The sequence below is a fragment of the Pogoniulus pusillus genome, chromosome 4, assembly GCF_015220805.1.
Source record: "Pogoniulus pusillus isolate bPogPus1 chromosome 4, bPogPus1.pri, whole genome shotgun sequence".
In the NCBI taxonomy this organism is placed as follows: Eukaryota; Metazoa; Chordata; class Aves; order Piciformes; family Lybiidae; genus Pogoniulus; species Pogoniulus pusillus.
Window position 1 is genome coordinate 33,338,725 of NC_087267.1, and position 21,681 is coordinate 33,360,405.

The following is a 21,681-nucleotide window of genomic DNA, read 5'->3' on the forward strand; positions in this document are numbered from 1 at the left end:
GGGCTGGGCTCTTCTCAGTGGTGGCCCATGATAGGACAGTGGGTAACAGGTACAAACTAAAACTCACTTGAACTGGAGGAAAATCTTTACTTTGAGTGTGACAGAGCACTGGAACAGGCTGCTCAGTGTGTTTGTGGAGTCACCTTCTCTGGAGGCTTTCAAAACCTGGCTGTGATTCTGTAATTAATAATTATCCTGGGCAGACCACATCTTATTAATTGCCTTGTAATGCTTTGAATGCATATCAACTATTGTTATAATTTATGACTGCTTTGCATACAATTATGCTGCATTGAAAGCCTGAAGTATCATTAGAACTTAGTAACTTCAAGAAGGGCAGAAAAATCAGATATTAATATGAGGTGATGTGAAATATCTGAGCTTTTCAAACAGCTTTATTCAAAACATCCATTCTTTGGACATTTGTATACCTTTGTTTTGGGGTATTTACCTCCTCCATTAATTAAGATTTCTGTAATCTTGAGATGCTCTGCTATCCTCCAGATGTTATTAGTCTGTTCTGCTGCTGCATTATCAACAGTCTGTTTAAAGCCTGACTCTCCCCCAGGTATCCGTATGCTTCTCATACCCGGAGAAGTGATTGAGGACTAATCTTGCCTCCTAGTTTGTCAGGGAGTACTCACTCCCAGCAATTTGTCAGATCTCTTTTCTTCCTTTAGGCACTCAAAGTAGTATGTCACATCTCTTTTAGTGTTTTCTGTCTCTTATCTCCCTCACGATAAATGAAGCAAACTTTCTAAACTAAGTCTTTATCCTTAGAAGGAACACTGAGCAATCTTAAACTGTGAGATAGTGATGCAGGTTGAGTAATGGCAGAAAAAAATGTTGGACCATATCAAAACTGAGAACTGTAGTTTGTTTATAAATTAATTCTCTTCCCAGATAGGGCTTTTCTAGGTCACTAGAGGGTTCTCTATAACTTTAAAAAAGTTAAACAATCACAAAGCCCAAAAGCCAATCTGTTGACTGTAAAAGGATCTAACAGAATAACAGCTGATATCCACAAGTGAGAATTTTGTACCAAACACTTACATTGGTTAAAGGTTATTTTCAAGTAGCTTTTAATCTCTTATGGTCTTCTTTCTAGGAATCTATTTTTCCTTCTGTGGAGGGATCTTGCAGACATACCTTCCTAAAGATGAAGTAAATAATTGAGAACTCGCTGTACTACTGAAGATTTTAATGCTGTTCCCAGAACTACCCATAGCTGCAAGGTTAAAGAAGCAATATGTTTTGCTTTAACAGACTTGTCTGAGAACTGTTTATTCAAAGTTTATCAAAAGCAGCATGAACAATTCCCATGATTTTCCAGAGCAGAGGTTTTTTCTTCTGCCAGATAATGGAATGTAGGTCAAATAGAAAAACAGCAAAGTTAAGGCTGTAGGCAGATATTAATTTAGTGAATGTGGTTATTTAAAAGATGATCACTCGCCATTTGGCTTGATTTCTGGCTTCATGCTGGGAGTTAACATCTCCTGAAGTAAAGCTGCTGCAAAGCATCCAAGTTCATGTAAGCAGCTTGGGTTATAGGGATGAACAAAACTGAACCACATCTGGGCTCATTCATAGAAACCCCTTTGGTGTCAGAGGTGGGGCATGATAAGATTCAGCTGCTATAGTAATATTTTTCATGTGTTTTGTAGACTTGTGACATGTTTTGGCTGAGAAAGAGGGCAAATTACATTAATTTGCAGGTTTTCCCACAATATGGAATATATACCAGAAGTTTATACTAGAAACAAATTTTGGTTTAGGATTCTTTTTGATTAATTGTTTTGCTTTATTCAATTCACTAGTCATATATCAAGTAAGTAGTCTTTATGTTGTCCACTGGACTTCCTGTGCTGCTTCCTCATGTGTCTGTGAGAACACATCAAACTGTGCAAAGGCAGTCCTATGCCATTTGATTTTGCCTGTTGATACTGCCAGTGGGGTAGAGATGACATAGGGAATCCACCTGGATACTTGTTCTATCTGTTTAAGTTGATCTTTGCTTTAGTTATGAAATCTAACAGACAGAAAGGTGATACTGACACAGAGTATGTCAGTAGCAGACCACATGTTTGGATAAGCAATTGTAAATGTAATACATATTACGAAATTCACATGGTCAAAAATATCACTGCTTCTGTTAAGGTGAAGACCATATTTGTAGAGAAGACATCCAGGAGCTAAGTTCCTGTTCCTTCTGTTTCTCCAATGACATCTAGACTTGCTTGCCCAAAACCTGGAATGTACTCCTTAGTATTTCCTTTATCTATAGCCACAGAAGATGCTGTGATTGGCCAGGTCTATGGAGGAAATAATGCAGAATGCACTCTAAGAACAATGACACACCAAATGCAAAAGCCTTTCCCTGCTCTGTCTTTTTGGCAAAATTCCTTTTTGATTCCTGTAAATGTCCTCTAATGAAACCAGCCTGTGTAAGCCTGAATTAGATGTTCCACATCTGCTTTTGGAGATCCACAGTCAAACAGGTGACAGCAGGACAGCTTTCTCCTTCCTGAAATGCCTGTCTCACCAGTCTCTTCTACTTCCTTTTACTGGGCCATGCAAGACACAATTGGCCACCAGCTGCAGTGTTTTCTTACCCGCTGTATCATCTTGATGATGTCTGAGTTTGGTATTTTCCACATAGGGATTGCTATTTCCCATGAACTGGAGGACAAAGCTACTGTTATGAACTATGCTTTGAGAAAGGATTAATGATATTATTTTCCCTAGTTATTTGTTAGTTTTAGAAGGCTTTTTGGCAGTTTATTTTTCATTAAAGAATGCCTGGATGATCTATCTGTAATTAAAACAGTGAAATTGTGGAAATTCAGCGTAAGCACTACAGTGCTGTATCCACCATAAGGGTGTATGAGTGGGTTTCAGGTGTACCTTTACATCTCAGTTTTGTCTTACGTGCCATCATCTGCATATAGCTTTTTTAATGGGAAATACTTTGCAGCAGACTGTGAGCCATTCAGTGGTATATCATTATAAAAGACTCCAGATCAAACTGTAGTGAGCAAATATTAGTTTCTCAGTCTCATTTTTCTAGCATCTAACTTTTGTCTTCTGTACTATTGGCTTGTTTTACTTGAAACCAATGCAGCCACTTTCCTTTAGAGGGCAAAGTTCATGGACAGGAAGCCTCATACCCTCACTTTGTAAAGTAATCTTAGACTGTATTTTAAAAGTAAATGACAGCTTCATATTATCTTCATTTATGGTTTTCTTGTAAAGAGGTCAAAATGAGTTTTGAAGCATTTAATGAGAAGCAAAAAAAAAAAAAAATCACTTTGTTAAATTATTTGAATTATTTTAGCTTCCAAACAGAAATGGCTTAGAATGGTGTTTTTTTTCCTGTAAAATAATACTTTTAAGGCAAAACAGCTTAACATCTGAATCGTTTGTGATAACATGTAGGAACATATTTGTAACTTTGTAATTTTGCTCATTACAAACATCAGGACTTTCTCTGTGCAGCCAGCAGCTACAGCTTCAGGCACTGTTTTTGATCACCTAAATTAAATGTTAAGAAAACTCACTGACAAATCTTTCTTTCCTTGCAAGGCTAATAAATGGGCTTTTCCTGGGGGTTTCTCATGCTTACCCTGTCAGTATGTATTTAGGTATAGATCAGGATTCCACCTTATTTTTAAACTGATGGAATAAACCCTTAAACAAGGCATATCTTTCCCTTACTAATTGGAACTATTCCCATCTTTGCTTTCACTATTTTCCAGTCTCCAAAACAGAATGCAGAATTTCATTGAAATACTGATAGCTGCAAGTTATGGTTTAATGTTTACAGTTTTGAATTAGGGATTTATATCTTCTAGTCTTAAAATACTTAGAAATATGTGCTGAAGCCTGAAATATTGCTAAGTAGAGAATGTCTAAATAGTTTAAAAAGTGTTAGTCTTCCAACTTTGTGTAAGCCCTGATATATAAAATAAGCCCTTATAACCTTGTATGGGTATTTGAGGCATATTTAAAAAGAAGTAATATAGATGACAGAATAAAAATTATGTAGTGATATTTACTGGACATATATAAATCATGATGCATCACTTCACAGTGAAAAAAGAGTTTAGGTCATCTAAACATCTGTTGCTTGGTCTAAGCTAGTTAGTCATCATTGGCTCCCACTATTCTCAAAGGCTAGTAAGAACCTCACTGAGGGTGTTCCATGTTTCTTATAAATGCTGGAAAGCAGTGTGAAATTATTTATTGAGTTAAATTTTATTATTAAAAGGAATCAGAATCTTAAATACACTGGCTTAATTATTGTCTTCTATTCTGGCATCCCTTTTTGCCATCCTTGTGCTTCTTAAATTCTAAAGGCAATATGTATTTAACTGCATGGTTTGGAAGAATTATGTGAGGGAAAGTAAGCTAGTAGCATTTAGACTGAGTGCGCTTCAGAAGAAGTCAGTGTCTTCTTTTGAGGTAATACTCATTCAGCCACTGCACCCTTATTCAGAGGTTGACAGGCCCTGAGGTAACCTGGTCTTACTTTGAAGTTGTCCCTGCTTTGAGCAGAAAGTCAGACTACATGGCATCCATTCCTCCCAGCCTTATTTTTTCCAAATCTGCTCCTCTTTTATCTTACATGTGGTTAATTTTTTGCTTTAATGTATATTGTAATAGGAAATTGTGTAAACAAAATATTCTGAAAATTAAGTGCCTACTTTGAGTCCTGTTGCAGAAGTGATAAAGATGACAAAACTTGTCCTGTCTATTGTTCAGGAAGTCAGATGGAAGTGTCCTTACAAACTGTTAAATTCTCTGTCAGTGGGCATGATTCTATTTAGAGCAGTTTTCTTGTTAGTTTGGGCTTGTTTTCAAGAGAAACCTATTGCCACAGGTTACAAATACTACCTCTGTAGATTTTTGTTTTTCTTTAGTTTTTGCATGCCCTGTCTTGGAGTAGCCAAGTCATGACCTTCAGAAGTCATGAGAAACCATAGAACTTCCTAGAAATTGAGAACAATATAAGCTGTAACATTTTGTCCATTTCAAAGCCACATTAGTGTGCTGATTTTATTAGTAGCATATCACTATCAGTCCTAGTTGATAGCAAGGGTGATTCTGAGGACCAGGAGCAGATGCTCCTTGTTTTCCATTCCAGTTCTGTACTGTTCTGACACAAGTGCAAGCTCAATTATGAACTTGCTCTGAAAAATGGGCTTCTGTTCCTTTAGCATATTATCATGGGTCCAAGCAATTTGGAGGTATCAGGTACAGGCAAGTCAAACACCAGCAGATAGCCTTAGCCCACCTCTTCTAAAGGATGAATTAGACTCTATGGAGACTTACAGCCAGCAATATGCAAGAGTCATGAGTATAAGTTCAGCATACTTCTACCTGTTGTCACTCTGCAATCTAGAAATAAACTCTGAAAATGGGGTCACTGAAAGGGAGATAGGGATTGCCTTTTCCCCAGGTTAAGAAACACCTGAGTTAAGTGGCAAGTGTCCAAATGGTGTGGACTTTGTGAGGATTTTGACAGATACAGAGCTTGCTGTTCAAAGAGAAGCACTTAACTGAATGTTTAAACATTTAAATATTACCCAAAAAGGTAAGAAAAGCTTTTCAAATAAACAAGAAGAGAGAAAATTCCAAACCTCACATAGAAGACTGGCCAGAAGAGCCATCTGCCAAGTGGTTAATGCTATCCTAAAATCCCTAGTGTATACAAACTATAAAATGTAATAATCCTTTGAGAATTTTGTTTCCTCTGAATAGAGGCAATGAAATTGTTTAACAAGCTTGGTCACAGAATTATTCCACCTGAAATAGACCTATGAGATCATCAAGTCCAGCCTATGATCTAACAAACACCACCACATCAACTAGACTGTGTCACTAAGTGCCGCATCAGTCTTTCCTTAAACAGGGATGGCAACTCCACCATCTCCCTGGACAGTCGGTTCCAGCACCTAATTACCCTTCCCAAGAGGAAGTGCTTCCAAACATCCAACCTGTACATCCTCTGGCACAGCCTCAGGCCGTGCCCTTCTGATACAAGTTGCCTGGAAAGAGAATCCAGCCCTCACCTTACTACAAATTCCCTTCAAGTAGCTGTAGAGAGTGGTAAGGTCCCCCCGAGTCTCCTCCTCCAGGCTCCCTCAGCCTCTCCTCATAAGCCTTTCCCTGCAGCCCCCTCACCAGTCTCATCACTCTCCTCTGGACCCACTCCAGGTCCTCAATATCGTTTTTGAAGAGCGGTTACAGAACTGCACAGAGTGCTCACAATGAGGCCTCAGCAGTGCTGTACACAGGGGCAGAATTACACCCCTAGTTCTGCTGGCCGCAGCCAAGATGTCTTTGGCCTTCCATGCCACATGCTGGCTCATGTTCAGCTGTTTGTCAGCCAGCACTCCCAGGTCCCTCTCAGCCAGGGATGTTTGAAATAAGTACTAGAAAAAGTTTTCTATTCTGTGTTAAAACAGCATTGAGTATACTCACAGTGTTTTGGTATCATTGTAAACCCTGCAGTTTAGAACGAGAGGTGGAAAGTATCATTCTTTTTAGCTTAGAATATTTTTTACTTATTTTGCAAACTTAATTAGAAGCACATGTTAGCTGCATTATTTCTCTGAGATCTTTGCTGAAAGTGAGTCTTTCCTAGGAAGCCTTCAAGTGTTTCACTTTCATAATGAGTAATTGATGTTAATCAGTCATTTCTTGGTAGTGGCTATATTTATCTTCCATGCTTTTCTCATTGCACTTTATCTGAAGTTCGAGAAGTTAGAACAACATTCAGATCTCTTTAAGTTTAAAAGCTGGCTTAGTTTTATTCAGTTACAGAGGGTCCAAAAGAAGCTTTAAATGCCTTAAATTTCAAACAGGAAATTTCAAAAGGTCTTATTTATATCACATTTGACGTACAGAGAACTTGTTTTGAAATTCCAGATGAGTGTATTGCTTCAAACTGACTGTCACAAAATACTGAATACAATCTGTTAAGGCTGAGAACTTAAAAGCCTACCTTAATGGGTGAGTGAGGAGGTGCTGATGTAGTGGGTTTGGATTTCCTTAATTGTGCTCACACGGAAGAGTACCTCATTTACCAAGTGAGTCCTCTCCCTTTCATGGTTTTAATTATCATTCATATTCTGACATTTTCTCCTCTTTACCAGTATTTCACCTTCCAGCTTTCCAACCTTCACATGCAGCGACTAGTGGACCTGAAGTCAGGCTGGAAGAGTACACAATAGCTCCTTCACGTTGTGTGTATCTTCATAGTATGCTCACATCTTCTTGGCATCTTGAGAGATTTTTAAGACAGCTCCAATGGGGAGCTGCTGTAGCAAACAAATTTAAGCTTACTACTTGTATATATATAGGGAAGAATTATGCAGGTGTACAGAGCAGCTATTGGAGCATAAGCATTCTCTGGGTTTTTCATGGATTCCTTTACTTAAAATGTTCCTTCCCAGAGCCAGAAAACACACCTTTTTCTGCTAGGAAAATCCTCCCATCCCTTTCCACTTTTCAGCAAACTACTCCACAGTCATTTTCATAGGATAGGATTATCAAGTACTTTACTTGCTGGATTTTTTTCACTGATTGAAGGAAATAAATATGGTTTGGAATTCAGTTTGGGATTTGGTTTGGATTTGTTATGTCCTGTTTTCCTGGTGGTAATATAAAAAAAATGTAGCAAGGTTAGAAAGCTGCACTCCTGTTAATCAGTTAAAGATAAGTGTAAGGTAAAGGAAAGGGTAACTTAGTAGGGTAAAAAAAAAATGACAGAAATTTTAAATTAAGAAGGAACAATAGAAGTAAATCCAGTAGTAAGATAGTCCTTCCATGGATGCTTTTTATGTAATTCCATTGGTGGGTGTATGGGGAAAAGGAAAACAGAAAGTTGCCAGGCAACCCTCTGTTAGCAGCCCAATCTTCAACTTTCCATTAATTCCCCGTTTAGAGAAGAAAATTCTATTTTAGCTTATCTAGATAATTTATCAGTTTTAAGTGTGTTAAAAAGGAGTGGGATCCCATCTCATTGTATCTTGAGAATAAAAAACTGAGAAAAGTGAAATATATTTAAATACAAATGGCATGGATTTCTTTTCCTCACTATCTTCTCACTTGTTCTTTTTTCAGTGTAGCAACACAATTAGTGGAACTATGGAGAAGTACCATTAAACTTAGCCCAGCAATGTGACATCTTCCAAGCAATAAACTGAAATCTGAGTGTGTCTTGGAAGGCAGACAGGAGTGAAATGGAAGGAACTTCTTTTCAAAACTTGGGATATTAGTCCTGTACACAGCTTTTTTTTTTTTTTTTTTTTTTTTTTTTTTTGATTGGTTGGTTTGTGTTGTTGGTGTTGTTTAATAGAAAGATTGGTTAATGTCCATCCAACAAAGCAGAACAAAATGGCCATAAAACATAAGGTTGAAAGCTGGAGGCTCTAATACTCACTGATGCCAAAGTAGAGTGTTTTTTTTGACTCAATACATATTCAAATATATGTTGCTAAACCTCAAATGTTTTTACAAGTAGTAAAAAAGCTAGAAATAGGATCTGTTTCTTTACATTAAATTTCCATGTTGCAATTATTAGGAATTAATCAAATTGTTTTGCCTATAAAAATTTGGCTGTTTTGAGATTTTAAGTTGGAGTGGGGGTTTGTGTGTTTGTTTGTTTGTTTTTTAATCTTTGCAAGGCCGTTGGTTCTAGATTTTGCAGGTATCTCATAGAATCAGTCAGGGTTGGAAGGGACCACAAGGAGGTGTTTAAGGCCAGGCTGGATGGGGCCTCAACCACCTTCCTGGGCAACCCATTCCAGGCTCTCACCACTCTCGTGGTGAGGAACTTCCTCCTCACGGCCAGCCTGAACCTACCCACCTCCAGCTTCACTCCATTCCCCCTAGTCCTGTCACTTGCCAATATCCTGAAAAGTCCCTCCCCAGCTTTTTTGTAAGCCCCCTTCAGATACTGAAAGGCCAAAATAAGGTCACCTCAGAGCCTCCTCTTCTCCAGACTGAACAGCCCCAACTCTTTCAGTCTGTCTTAGTAGGAGAGGTGCTGCAGCCCTCTGATCATCCCAGTGGCCCTTTTCTGGACACTCTCTGGCACATCCACATCCTTCTTGTATCTGAGGACTCTGACACTGACCTGTACACAAGATGTTAATGCTCTCTGCCAAGAACTCCTTTTCTGAAACTCTGAGGTGTTAGGTACACCTTCTTCCATAGAGCCTTCTGTCATGCAAATTTATGCACTTGACTGCAAAATAAGGTTTATTCTGGATGAGGTGAAAAACACCAGGCAAGGGAGTATTCACTTAATTCCAAGTAGACCTTTTTTACTAACTTGTATGGGGTTAGCCTAGATGACCTTTGGAGGTCCCTTCCAACCCAGACTGTTCTATGATTGTGCTGCATTTTAATATGTTTTTATGACGACTTCTGTATATGCCTTTTAGAATGGACATCGTGTATATAGTATCGCTTTTACTTAATAACTAGTAGATATAAGTACAAACATGATTACAAAAATAAGATAATCTGGCTGCTGTACAGAATTCCAAATGCTGTTTTGACTGCTACACTGAAACAAGCTAATATTGTTTTCTACCATATAATGTTTGTCCTTGTTAAAAAAAAATGTATAAGGCAATGACCTGGAATGGAATGTCAGAGGCAGAAGTGTATCTCCACAGATAAGGGATAGGCAAGGTCTGTGATTACAAGATAGAAAGGCCAAATGTGCTAGATTAGATGTAATGGAATGAAGTGTTAAATATCCTGAGGAGAAACTGTAGGAGAGGCTATTAGAGTTACTGTAACTTGCCATCAAGCTAGAGGATGCCCATGGCCACAAGAGGTGGTTTGCTTCAACGCTGTGAACAGCCTTTTCAGAAGATGGAAGGACTATCAGTTTCTCAGCTCTAATTCCATTCTAGATAGTAGTAGGAACCAAAGCCACCTCAGTTAGAAAACTCAACTTCTCAGCCCCTTGGTGGCAAACAAGCTAGGCTCTACCCTTTGTCCTGTTCCCTGAATGGTGGCTCTAAAGGAAGGTGACCCCTACCTTTTCAGAATATTTTTCAAAAAATGTTATCAATTTTCTACTGACTGTTATATATATGCTATATATATGTAACTATATGCTATAGTTCCAAGTCCAAGTGGATACTTAGTGTCCTTCCAGGCCTGGCTTTACTTTTGTTATCAGTAGGCAATGTGTTCAGGCATTGTCATCAGCGTGACAGAAATGTTATCAGGAAAACAATTGCTAGCCTCATTCTAGGAATCCAGTGGATTTCTGGGAGCATCTGTTGATTCAGCTAACATAGCTTCAGAGGTTCACTTCATGCATACATAACCTGCTCTCACATCTGTGGGAAAAGCAGCCTTGAAAGCAGTATATATTTATATATCAGAGGCATGAGCCCTTGCCTGCTTTTATCTCCACAAATAGTACCTTTTTTCCTACAGCAGGCTCGTGCTTTTCCTCGCTTCTTTCACAACAGATTTTCTTCCCCTTGAGTGGTAATTGAGTTCCTTTCTGCATTCCCAAGAATCTTGGAGAAAACCAGTGTGCTGAGGGGTAGTAACAAATCCTGGGATTAGAGTAGCCCAGCACTGACTCTCTGATGACTCTCCAGATAAAGTCATGGTAATGGGAACTATATGGTGATGATACTTTTCACAGACATCTACCTCCCTTTAACATGCTAAATTGCTATCCATACACTCTGCCTTATGTAGGATTCAAAGCTATGTGTCTTCATGTGGTACAGGACCAGTCTTATTGGCATAGAGAACTTCACTCTGAATTGAACTGAGAAATTAAGTAAAAAAGCTTATGGATGTAATAAAGAAGACATAGCCTCAAAGACAAGGAAGTTTCTTTTTGCAGAAGCATTGTGAAATACAGTATAGATCTGCAATAAGACAAGAGGCACTAGCAGGCACACATCAGAGGAGTATGGAGAAAAGCCATTAGTTAGGTACCACCCAAACATGACAACTATACCTACATAGGAGTGTAAGTCATAAATGGATTAAGATAGGGAGTTATTATCTTTCTTGCAAAAGAGCTAGTTAGTATTGTGAACTTCAGTGAATGGTGTCTTTGGATCATAAAGGATGCCAAAATAAACACATGAGAGCTGCTTATCTTTAATCTCATGCAAACATATGAAAGGTTGATCTCCTTTTCTTTTCTCAGGGCCTTAGACAGCAAAGGCTGTCTTTGCTACCATGAAATATTTGCAATGGGTCTTTAATAAAGTTAAATCAAACAGCTGCCAACAATGATGTTGGTTGACATCAAGTTGACGACAAACTCCCCATAAGCCAGCAATAGTCACTGGCAGGCCAGAAGGCAGTTGTGTGCTGCGCTGCATCCAAAGCAGTGAGGGCAGCAGGACAGGGAGGGGATTCTGCCCCTCTGCTCTGTGAGACCCTACCATCTGGTTCTGGTGCACCCAGTATAAGAGGGACATGGAACTGTTGGACTGGGTCAAGAGGAGGCTACAAAGATGATCAGAGCACTGGAGAAGCTCAGCCATGGGGGCAGGCTGAGAGTGTCGTACTAAATAAGCAGAGTGATTTGATTTTGCTGTTTGCCAAAAGCCTGCACAGACATGAAAGCAGTGAGTTCCATGGCCTGGGGATGATCCAGAGTGAGCCCAGATCCTCTGTTTTACAAGCATGTTACCTGTGAATGCCACCTGCTATAGAGGAAAACTGACTCAATTAAGCAGTGTGGAAAACAGGTGACTTAGAGCCTGATTTCAAATTCAGGGCAGAATTTTCACAACATGTTAGCAGAGACAGAAAATCAGAGAAGGAATGATGGTGTGGACAGCACTGTAGTTGTGACAGATGCATTCTGTGTGTTTGTGCTTTGATTTATGATGTAAATAAGCATTTTTCATCTCTGTACTTGGTTTGGTTGTGTTTCATTTGGTATGTCACCAGAGACTGTATAAACAACAAGACTGCCAATTATAGTTACAAAAACTTGCGGCAGGATGAAAACATTAGTGTTGAGCAGATTTCATAACTGTCTGTTTCCCTTCCATAGCTGTTTTCTACTGGAAAAATCACAGGCACCAGAGTAAATGAGCTGAAAGAAAAGTACACCCTGCTGCATAAGACTGTGATAAGGTATAATAATATTTTTTTCAACTTTAAGTAGCCAAAGCATTACATGTTGAAGGTAATTTTTCTGTTCATTTAAGGCTTTCTCACAGTAATTATTCATAAAGAGGAAGCAAGGACACAAATTTGAAAATCATGTTTAATAGGAATGTTCAATGTAATTTGGAATATTTAAACACTTGTTTGAACAATAACTTTGTTTTAAATATAAACATTATAATAATGGCAGTGGAGGGAAGCATAAATTGTAACAGATCATACTCAAGCTTAAATAAATAGGTCATGTTGAAGATCATGTGACCAGAATTGTAACCTGGAAAGCTTCTGACCTGCTGAGCTAATGCTGTAGAGAGCAGCTACAGAAGCTAAAGGCTCTTTTCTCAAAGGAGAATGGGCAGTGTCACAGCACACAGCAGGCCTTTTGCAAGCACTGCAATGCTACATTAGTATTTGTGACTGAGAACCTTGAGATTACCTATGATATACCCATAATTATCAGTAAAATCAACATGAGTATTCCTGTTATATTTCTGTATCATAATATTCACCACATTCACAGTGTGTTGGCCCAATTTCCATGGCAGCCTGCATCAAAACCTATTCAAGCTATTCTGCTTGTCACAGAGCTGTGGCTATTCTGTGACTGAAGCTAAAGCCCAATTTAAGGATTCCAAATGTAATTCAGGTCATAGATGCTTACTTGGTTTATAGTGGGCTTTGGTGTGCCTTCTGGCAACCTGAATAGCAACAAGTGCCAAGTACTGTAAAGGACTTTGAGAAGGGTTTCCCAAAATCCTAAACCTGCAAGTTTTCTTGAAGTTAGCTGAATCTTCTAGTTTCATCTTAATAAAAGGAGGAGTTGGAATACAGCTTTGTAAAAAGTCATCTGACTTTATTCAGATTACTGCATAGCAAATATTTTTGGAAAGCAAAATGAAAAACAGCACTGCTAAATCAATCCAGCTCCCTAGAAAATGCAGGAAGCATTTTCATGATGCTCAGAACTAAACATACTATGTGGCGTTGGATTAGTTGTTAAAGAAGGTTTCTACCACTACCATTGTTCAATTCGGTATCTTCTGAACTTGGCTGACTTTGGTCTAGTGTTAGTTCAAAACCAGCCTTTGGTTGGAAAAATGACAAGCATGTTGCTATGTGTTTTGTATATTTGTATTGTATTCTTTTATATAGAACATTCTTTTATGCAAAGACACTTCCTTTGTGTGTATAATAACTGGAATATGGCCTTAGGACAGGACTTAGGTGTTTATTCTGTTGCACACAAAACTGCAGTAAACACCATGCACCAAAGCTTGAAACCATGAGATGGTAGATTCTGTCTCTCATTCTTTCTGAGGCTCTCACAGACGTGTGAAAGTGGATCAGAGAGAAGGGTGTCACATTCTTCGTGTAGATGTAGGCATGTGTGGAAGCAGAATGTCAACACATGCATGAAGGCTGATTACCACAGATAAATTGTTCTCCCTGCTGAAAGAAAGCATGAGATATCCATTACCAAAAACTGACCATCATTTCTGGCATAATTTAAGGACTTCTCAGATATCAGGTTGAATAAAGCTTTGTGTTCCTGCCCATGGCAAGGGGGATGGAACTGGATGATCTTTAAGGTCCCTTCCAAGGGATCCTTCCAACCATTCTATGAATCTATGGATCAAAAGTGGGATTTTCTTGCCACTCACATGTGGCAGTAGGCATGCATGTCTGAACTAGGTATCAGAAGTCCCTTATCTGTCAGTAGAAATAAATAGTGATCACACATTTCCACCTTTAATGGACATCTGTAAGTGCCTGGTTATCTCTGTTGACTGTCAAGGAAACCCTGATGACAGGTTTTGTATATGTGTGCTTTTTGATACAGTGGTCTTTTCCAGCCAACACAACTCCATGGATTTTTAATTCTCCAGCCTTACATGTGCAGTACAATTCTGTGGAGCAGTAACTTTTTTTTTTCACTTACTGCAGTTGAATTTGATCTCAGTTTACTTTGCCCTTCAAAAGTTACTTTGTAAGTACATCACACATGAAGTTACTTGTTCGTGATACAGGCACGCTATTTTCTGTTGATGTCAGTGGTTTCCTTGCTTTCTGGTTTAAAAAAGGAAGTGGTTACCTAAGTAGAAATGTTACACAACCCAAAACTTCTGCTATATTGTTTCAGCTATGCTGCTACAGAGCAGTCAGTTGTATGGTGTTTGTTTCTGTAGTTACCATCTCAGCTCTGTTCCTCAGTATGATAGGTAATTTTGATGTTGATAGTAAGCCATAAAGGTCATCTCTGAAGTAAAAATTATGTGTAGAGTTCCTCAGTATTAGAAATTATAAGGTATTTTGTTTAGAAAAAAAATAAAGTCATTAATAAATGGCAAGTGATAGTTCTTTATTCTTCCACATCATTTGTGGTTAATTTTAGTACACCATTATACAAAATGACAGTATTTTAATAAGTCAGAAGCATGCACAATGATTTCTGTAGCATCAAGAACAGATTTATATGTTGTACAGTATGTATGACTTTTCATACCATAGGTCCCTCTAAGGCTAATCAATCTACTAAGAGCTTTTCAGCTATCATTAGATAGGTGCCTAAGTACATAATGAGCTTCAGTCTCCCACCATTGAGAAAGCATTACAGTTTTGTTTCTGTGAAGATAGACTTGGGTGATACAAGTCTGATCAGATAACTGACCATGGCAGCAAGCCTTATGGTGAGCTTCCACAGAGGTCCAATAGTCTTGTATGTCATTAAGTGAGTTACTTCAGATCCTGGTAACACTGCAGCAATAGCTACATGCAGCTCAGTACTGATAAGTGTCCCAGTATTTACAGAGAACTTAGGAGTGTCTTAGAGCCCAGACTGGACCTTGTCCTAGTGAATACTTCTCTGCTACTGGTCTTTATGTTGATTCATATACAGCCCTTAGCATTTCTTAGGATAAAACATATCCCTTGTCTCTTCCCCAGTTCCAGGAAACACTAAACATAAATTAAACTAGTTCACCACTAGATGAGAGAAGCTCACCCCAGGTCCAGGTGCCCAGAAAAAAAAAATCCATATCAGATTCCACTGCTCTCATAGCACCACAGAATAATTCAGGTTTGAACAGACCTTAGGAGATCTCTGATCCAACCTCCTGTTCAAGGCAAGGTCAGCTAGGATATCAGACCAGATTATTCAGAACTTAATCCCATTTAATCTTGAAAGTCTTCCATTAAATATTACAGGTAGATAAATACAAATCTTATGCTTCTTAATGTCAGTTTCTGAATTTTTGTGTTTAATATAGTTTACAGGAATCTGAGATCCAGCTGTTGCAGGAAGCCAAACGTCTTACTGTAGAACTGGAACAGCAGCAACATGAACTGGAAAAAGCAGAACAGTTCCCTGAAGAATCCTCCAGTGAAGTTTCCCAAATAAGGCAACAACTTCTTGGTTGCCAAAATGAATACAAGGCCATTAAAGACCGAGAGTATGAGATTCAGTTCCGAATGGAATGGTAGGTGATGTGTGTCAAACACTGTTCGTTTTATCTTAGCTTATCTAGCTAGGTAGTAACAGAGAATGCCATCTGATCTCCTCTCCTTTTCACGTGGGCATATAGCTTGGTGGCTTTTGTTAAATAAATTGCCAAAGCCTTTCCCTAGTGACAGCAACATATCAGTGATGGATAAAATTACCCTGGTACAAAATTTGGAGATCATTGTAACTTTAAACCATGCTGTGGTGTCCTTTGAAATGCTGTTTAATCATGCAATCCAGTACATTTTAATGTCTAGGTAGTCTGGGATGCCTTTAATATGTATGATTAAAGTGTCTCAGAGACCTGGTGACTGAGATTTTATTGAAAAAATCATAAACAGACTCAGTGCTATTTTAACATCAGAAGAACAGTGTAGTCATTTTTTTCTAGTCAGATATTTGAAGAAGAAGTCATTGTATATTCCTATGGTGGAAAATGAAAAGTTGGCTATGAAAGAAGTGAATATTTGACACTGCTGTAAAGGGAGAAAGGTACAGAACAAGGTTGCTATTGTGTATATTTTAATTATCTGCATATATCAGTGTGATGCATTGAAGCTTTTCTAGTAATATTACAAACAATACTATTGTATTTTTAAACTATGGAAATGAATTTACTTTTTCTTTCTGTGGAGTCTGCTATTTTCACCCATCTTCAATCCAGATGTAGTGTAGTTGACACATACAAATAACTAACGTTAGCATCTCAGCAGTTAGAGCTATTTCTTTGCAAGGGGAGCAGGGGCACTGAACAAATGGCATGGAGCAGATTTTTCTGGCAGTTCTTTATTTTTTTTTAGAGTGATGTGTTTGCTCTAAGTGAGAAAGAAACTTGAGAGAGAAGCAAATTGGGAGTGGGAGAAATAAAAAAAACATGAAAAACATCTGGAAAAAATTATGTGCTATGAGATAACTAAGCAATGTGAACTTTCCTGAAATAATTATTAAATACAGAATTTACTGCAATTTCCAAGAAGTCCAGAAATGAGCTCTTCAAAATATCATGTTTTCACACATTTGTTCTCACAGCTCATGAACATTTTAAACTGATTTTTGTTGTCACTTCTCAAAAGTGTGATGGGGATTTATATGTTTAGGGGTCATTTGACTGTAGTTTGAAAACACAGTATAGTAAAAGATGGTTTCTATCTCACATGAAACAGTTAAGGTATTGTTTCAATTACCCTTGCACATTGACTGCATTAATTTCTGTATATGAATTTAATATCCTATCTTGCCAATTAAAAACACACTTTTTGGGTCTGTCATACTTTGAGAAATGTTCTTTTGTTGTAATAAGAAACTTCCTCTGTTTCCTTCTCTGTACTGCATTAGATCAAACCCAGCTGCAGTCTGATCAGAGGTCCACATGGAACAGTATCAAATAACACCCACGAGTGCAGGCCCCAGCTATTTGTGATGCAAGGATTTCATGAGTCAGATATAGTCCCCTGTATTTCGGAATCCTCAGCTGACCCCTCTTCCTTGGACTTCTCTCATGTCCTATCAGCTGACTAAACTTCTGGCACTGCAGTACCTGGGGCAATGAGTTCCACAGGTTGACTACACAAGAACTGCCACCTCTTTCTTTTTTGAACCTGGCTCATGCAAGCTTCATTTCATGTATTGGATGAGAGAGTGAACATCTGATGCTCTTAATTTTTTTTATTCTACATATTTGTAAAGAAGGGATGGGTTTGGTGCTTGTGAAAGAAAGTGGAAACGAATGTCCAGAGTAGAGCTGTGAGTAGCAGGTAATCCAACAGAAACATTGATGTGAAATGAGGACTGGTATGGCTGATACAAATGATAAAGCAATGTCTTATGAAATCTCAGTGTGCATGGCTGGCATCCCAGAGGGAGAGCTGCATCAAAGATACTAGTAGTGTGCTGTTAGGTAACTTCTTGGTTTCCCTCATCACTCAGAAGAACAGGTCCTCATGGTCAGACTTCTCTTGGCCCTCATCTCCCTGGAGCACACTTTCCCATGTTGTCCAACTTTGTTAATACAGCCCCAGCTGTGCTTGGCACTTATAAGGGAACTTCTTCTGAGAGTTTTGACTAATTCTTGTTTAGTCTGAAAACAAACATGTTGCTTATTTAGGTAGAGCAGGTGGGGAATATGGAGGGGAGAAGCTTTTGAGGGCAATATCTCTGTGTTTTATCTATTGCTTTATCCTTTTCTTAGAAGTTTTGAATCTTGTCTACTGAGCAAGACCACTGAGCTTGAAGTGAGAGCTTCAGCAGATCGGCTCCCCTGTGTCTGTAAGCCTTTCTTTCTTTGAATCTTCTCTTTAGTCTCTGCTTCCTTTACTTCCTGCCTCAGTTCACGTTCTGTGATAGCTAAGAGTACTTAGCACCCTTTTGGCATTCAGATCCAAATCTGACAACAGTAAACTTTTTCTCTTGAAGAGTCATTTAGATATACCATAACATCAGCAAAGTTATGTTTTGTCATAAGGTCCCTTAGTATTCTGTATCCTCTTGTCCATATTTGATCTCCTATTTGCAAACAGTTTTTTTTTCCCAGATTAATCAGCTTTTGCAACAACTGAAGGGGATATTTCTATTTTAAGTATTTACTATTTCAACAAACAGTCAGCACTCCAAGAGTAAATTTTAATGGGTTTCAGCACTGCCGTATCAGCAGGTTTTCAGAAATTCTGTGATTTTTCTCATAGCTTAAATAGTGCACTTCAGCTGTCAAGGAAGTAATCCAGAGAGAGACTGCATGGTATGAGGTTCTCCCATGTAGGTGTGTACCTCCTCTTCCAGTTTGTGTTCCTGTTCTGCTGTATGGTTATGCTGGGCTTGTTGCTAGTGTGTCTAACACACCAATTGGAAGGATTTTACTGGGACTACCCCAAAGTCATAGCTGACTTCTGGTATATTCTTCATCTCAAAAACTATTAGGCATTTGTACCAGGACTGGTACAACTGCGTTCTGAACCTTGAATTTTCACTGGATAACTGACTGAACAAGCTTCAGTAAATAAGGGTATAGGCAATCAGATTAGCACAATAAAGAGGAAAGGATCAATGGTGATCAGCAAAGATTTGTTCTAGCATGACAATTTTTTCATTTAATGGCCATGTGAGGCACAGAGTCTTAGTTTGTGAGACAAAAATAAAGAGATGCTTTTTTGGTCAGCTAATAGCATCAGTCACAATACACATATAATAAATATAGAATCCAATTTATCATCTAAGCCATCTATTTTAAAGCAAGCAATTATTTTCTAATCAAATTATTTGTCACAAGAGTTTGTGAGGTTAAAGAGGTCTGATTCTGGAGATCAGTTGTATTTTGAAGCATAGTTCCAGTCTAACAACCCTCACAGTCAATTCTTCATGTAGCAGAATGGCTATTCACAGAATTACTGTTGAATCCAAGTCAGGATTGCAAAACTGAGTTTGTCCTTGTAGAAGTGTTGCAAGTATGGAAAATTATTTAAATGCTTGTAATTATTTCAGGATTAGTCACTCAGTAATTAGAAGGTGAGAAGTGAAGTTTTGGTCTAGTTTTTCTAGTAAAGAATTACAAGCCATAAGTAAAATAAATTGAGTTGTAGTTAAAGTTATCAACTGGGCTCGTGACTGCGCTGTCCAGTGCATAGAAATTACAGCTAAGAGCCTTACAGGAACCTCATGCTGGAAGCTTGTCAGCTGTGGTATCTTCTAACTGTGGCCACTAAATTTAGCTATGAGGTGCTGAGCACCTTCTGTGGGTTCCTCAGAAATCCTGACTCCACAGGTCAGAGCAGCTGAAGGAGTTGGTGATGGGATTTGTAATGATAACAACATGCTGGCTATTTTGTGAGCTGAGGAGCTGCACTCTGTTGACAACTACCACTATATTTCTTAATCTCTTTGGCTTAGTTTTTTTTTATTTCTAGGTCAGCTTGCAGCTGTAGACCTCTCTCAGGGAAAAGTTTGGAATGTATTTTCAATAATGGTCCAATTTTCCAAGCGCTTTTTTTGAAGCTCCTTATGTCTGCTTCCATGATAGCTTTTCATGGACAGTACTGCCACAAAGCTTCATGAAAATACATAAAATAATGTGAGAATCATTGGAAACCATTAAAGCTTAAACTGGAGAGTTTCATCATTTCATTCTGTGTATTGTTATAGGTATAATAATGATAATAATAAAACCCATGTGATGTAGAAAAATGCACTCCTCACAGAAGGGCTATAAACCCCTGGGGATTATAAATGCCAAATGCCTAATGCCAGCTGCAGCTATTTTGTTTGTTGCTGAGATTGCGTTCTAGGTATTTTATAGGCAGTGATGAGACTGAAGTCCCTATATCACAGATTACAAGATTCAGATGACAAAGTTCAGGTGCTAAATGTAAAGAACAGATTTTCTCTGCTCACCTTTTCTGTTCACATAGCTATTAAATCAGAGACTGAACTTAAAATCTTTGAAGGTATCTGTATCTGAGTTAATTACTCTAGCTTTCTTCTGGAGTCAACAAAGAGAAATATGTTATCTTCAGATGATAATCTGTATCTTCCTAAAATTGGCCCATGGGTTGTCAGATGCCCTGTCCTCTGGAAGTTCCCACTTTTACCTCTGACAGTAAGGAGGCCTGGGTATGTTAGCATAGGGTTACCTGTTTAACTTTTGGCTGGGGCAGCTGGACAAAACTCATTGCTCAAAAGACAGAGATTTAACTTCTTTCTATTACTCCCTTTTTCTTTTCTCACCTTCACTGGTTTTGTCCAGAAGTAGTTGACTGCCAGCTCTTAAGGTACCTTGGTGCCTGCTGTTCAGTGTTGCCTTTATTTATGTCACAGAAAATGCAATGTCCAAATCATTTTACTTTTCTGGATGGAAAAGTCTGTGTGAAACTGGAAGAGCTCCACAAGAATCTGTCCTCATGAGTGAGGAATGCAACAAGAGCAAAACAAGTGTCAACTTTGCTCTCCCTCCTGGTTTTGAAGATTGCTTTTTGATCATGTGGCATGATACTAAAGAGGGCACAGCATGGAGTGATGACGAACAATGCAACCTCTTTGATCAGTTTTTCCAGGACTTATTTAATCAGATTTTGTGACAGTCAAACTGCTATAGGTATTTGTGTGAGGTGGATGTTCATTATAATTAGTGTGATTATGCCACTCTGAAGGAGCTCAACTAGGAATTCTGCTAACATGTGCTGGGAATAGGGATTGTCCATATTGATGTATTTCTACATTTAGACTACCTGGGGATAAATGCAAACATAAATACATCCCTGCAGGAGGTGTTAGGAGTAAGAAAAATCATGATCAAACATTTAGATGTGTGCACTGCAGAAAGAGCCTGCACAGGTACAGCCTGTGATTCAGGACTTCCCAGCTGCCAATCAGCAACCTTCAGTTGTCTTTCTTGATAATTCATCATACATTTTAGTCTAACACAAGACAGGCTTCTCCTTTTCATCCTGTTTAAAATATTATAGTAATATTTGTCATACTACTAATATATTTGTCACTAATTTGTTGTTCCTGTAGTTTACAAGAAGAAAAAAACATCCTGGAAAATGAATATGAAAGAATTCCAAGACAAAGAGTAAGTACAAAGCATGAGAAAAAGCATGATTTCTGTTGTTAGCTAACGTATAAAAGCAGCAATGAAATTGTTTTCACAGCGTGTGTAGCTCTAGAGTTTACTTAAAATCTGGAATACAGACTTCATAGGAGAGGCTACATGTTATCCTTCAGGTGTTGTAACTCTAGAACAAGCAATATACAACTGATTCAGAAAAGATCTGGATTTCATGAAGTTTACTCAAGAAAATTTTTACTGTATTCAGCAGATGGATACTGCTTATAAAGATGGCTGCAGGGTTTCGGTTCTAGGATGTGAGTGTGGAAAATACATTTACAGTTACAAATCCTGATGAACAGATGTGGTTTTGTTGGAAATAAAATTTTGCTGGTTGTTGACAGAATGAACATGGCTGGTAAAAAATTACATTTAATACTTTGTTGTAAAATGTTGTCAGCAATGT

General features: G+C 38.3%; 1 protein-coding gene across 6 annotated transcripts in view; it reads left to right on the forward strand.

Annotated features, from left to right (window-relative positions):
• The window catches only part of CCDC146 (coiled-coil domain containing 146), a 97,349-nt gene that overhangs the window by 28,697 nt on the left and 46,971 nt on the right, over window positions 1–21,681 (forward strand). For 5 of the 6 annotated variants that reach the window (XR_010302128.1, XM_064142542.1, XM_064142541.1 and 2 more), the window contains exons 3-5: window positions 12,065–12,147; window positions 15,447–15,656; window positions 21,182–21,239. Coding sequence is in view for 4 of the 6 variants with exons in the window: in XM_064142542.1 (XP_063998612.1) it covers window positions 12,065–12,147; window positions 15,447–15,656; window positions 21,182–21,239 (351 nt within the window). In the remaining 2 variants the exon portion in view is untranslated. Of the gene's footprint in view, window positions 1–12,064; window positions 12,148–15,446; window positions 15,657–17,865; window positions 17,945–21,181; window positions 21,240–21,681 lie in introns of those variants that run through there. The other variant, XM_064142546.1, reaches the window with a different exon arrangement.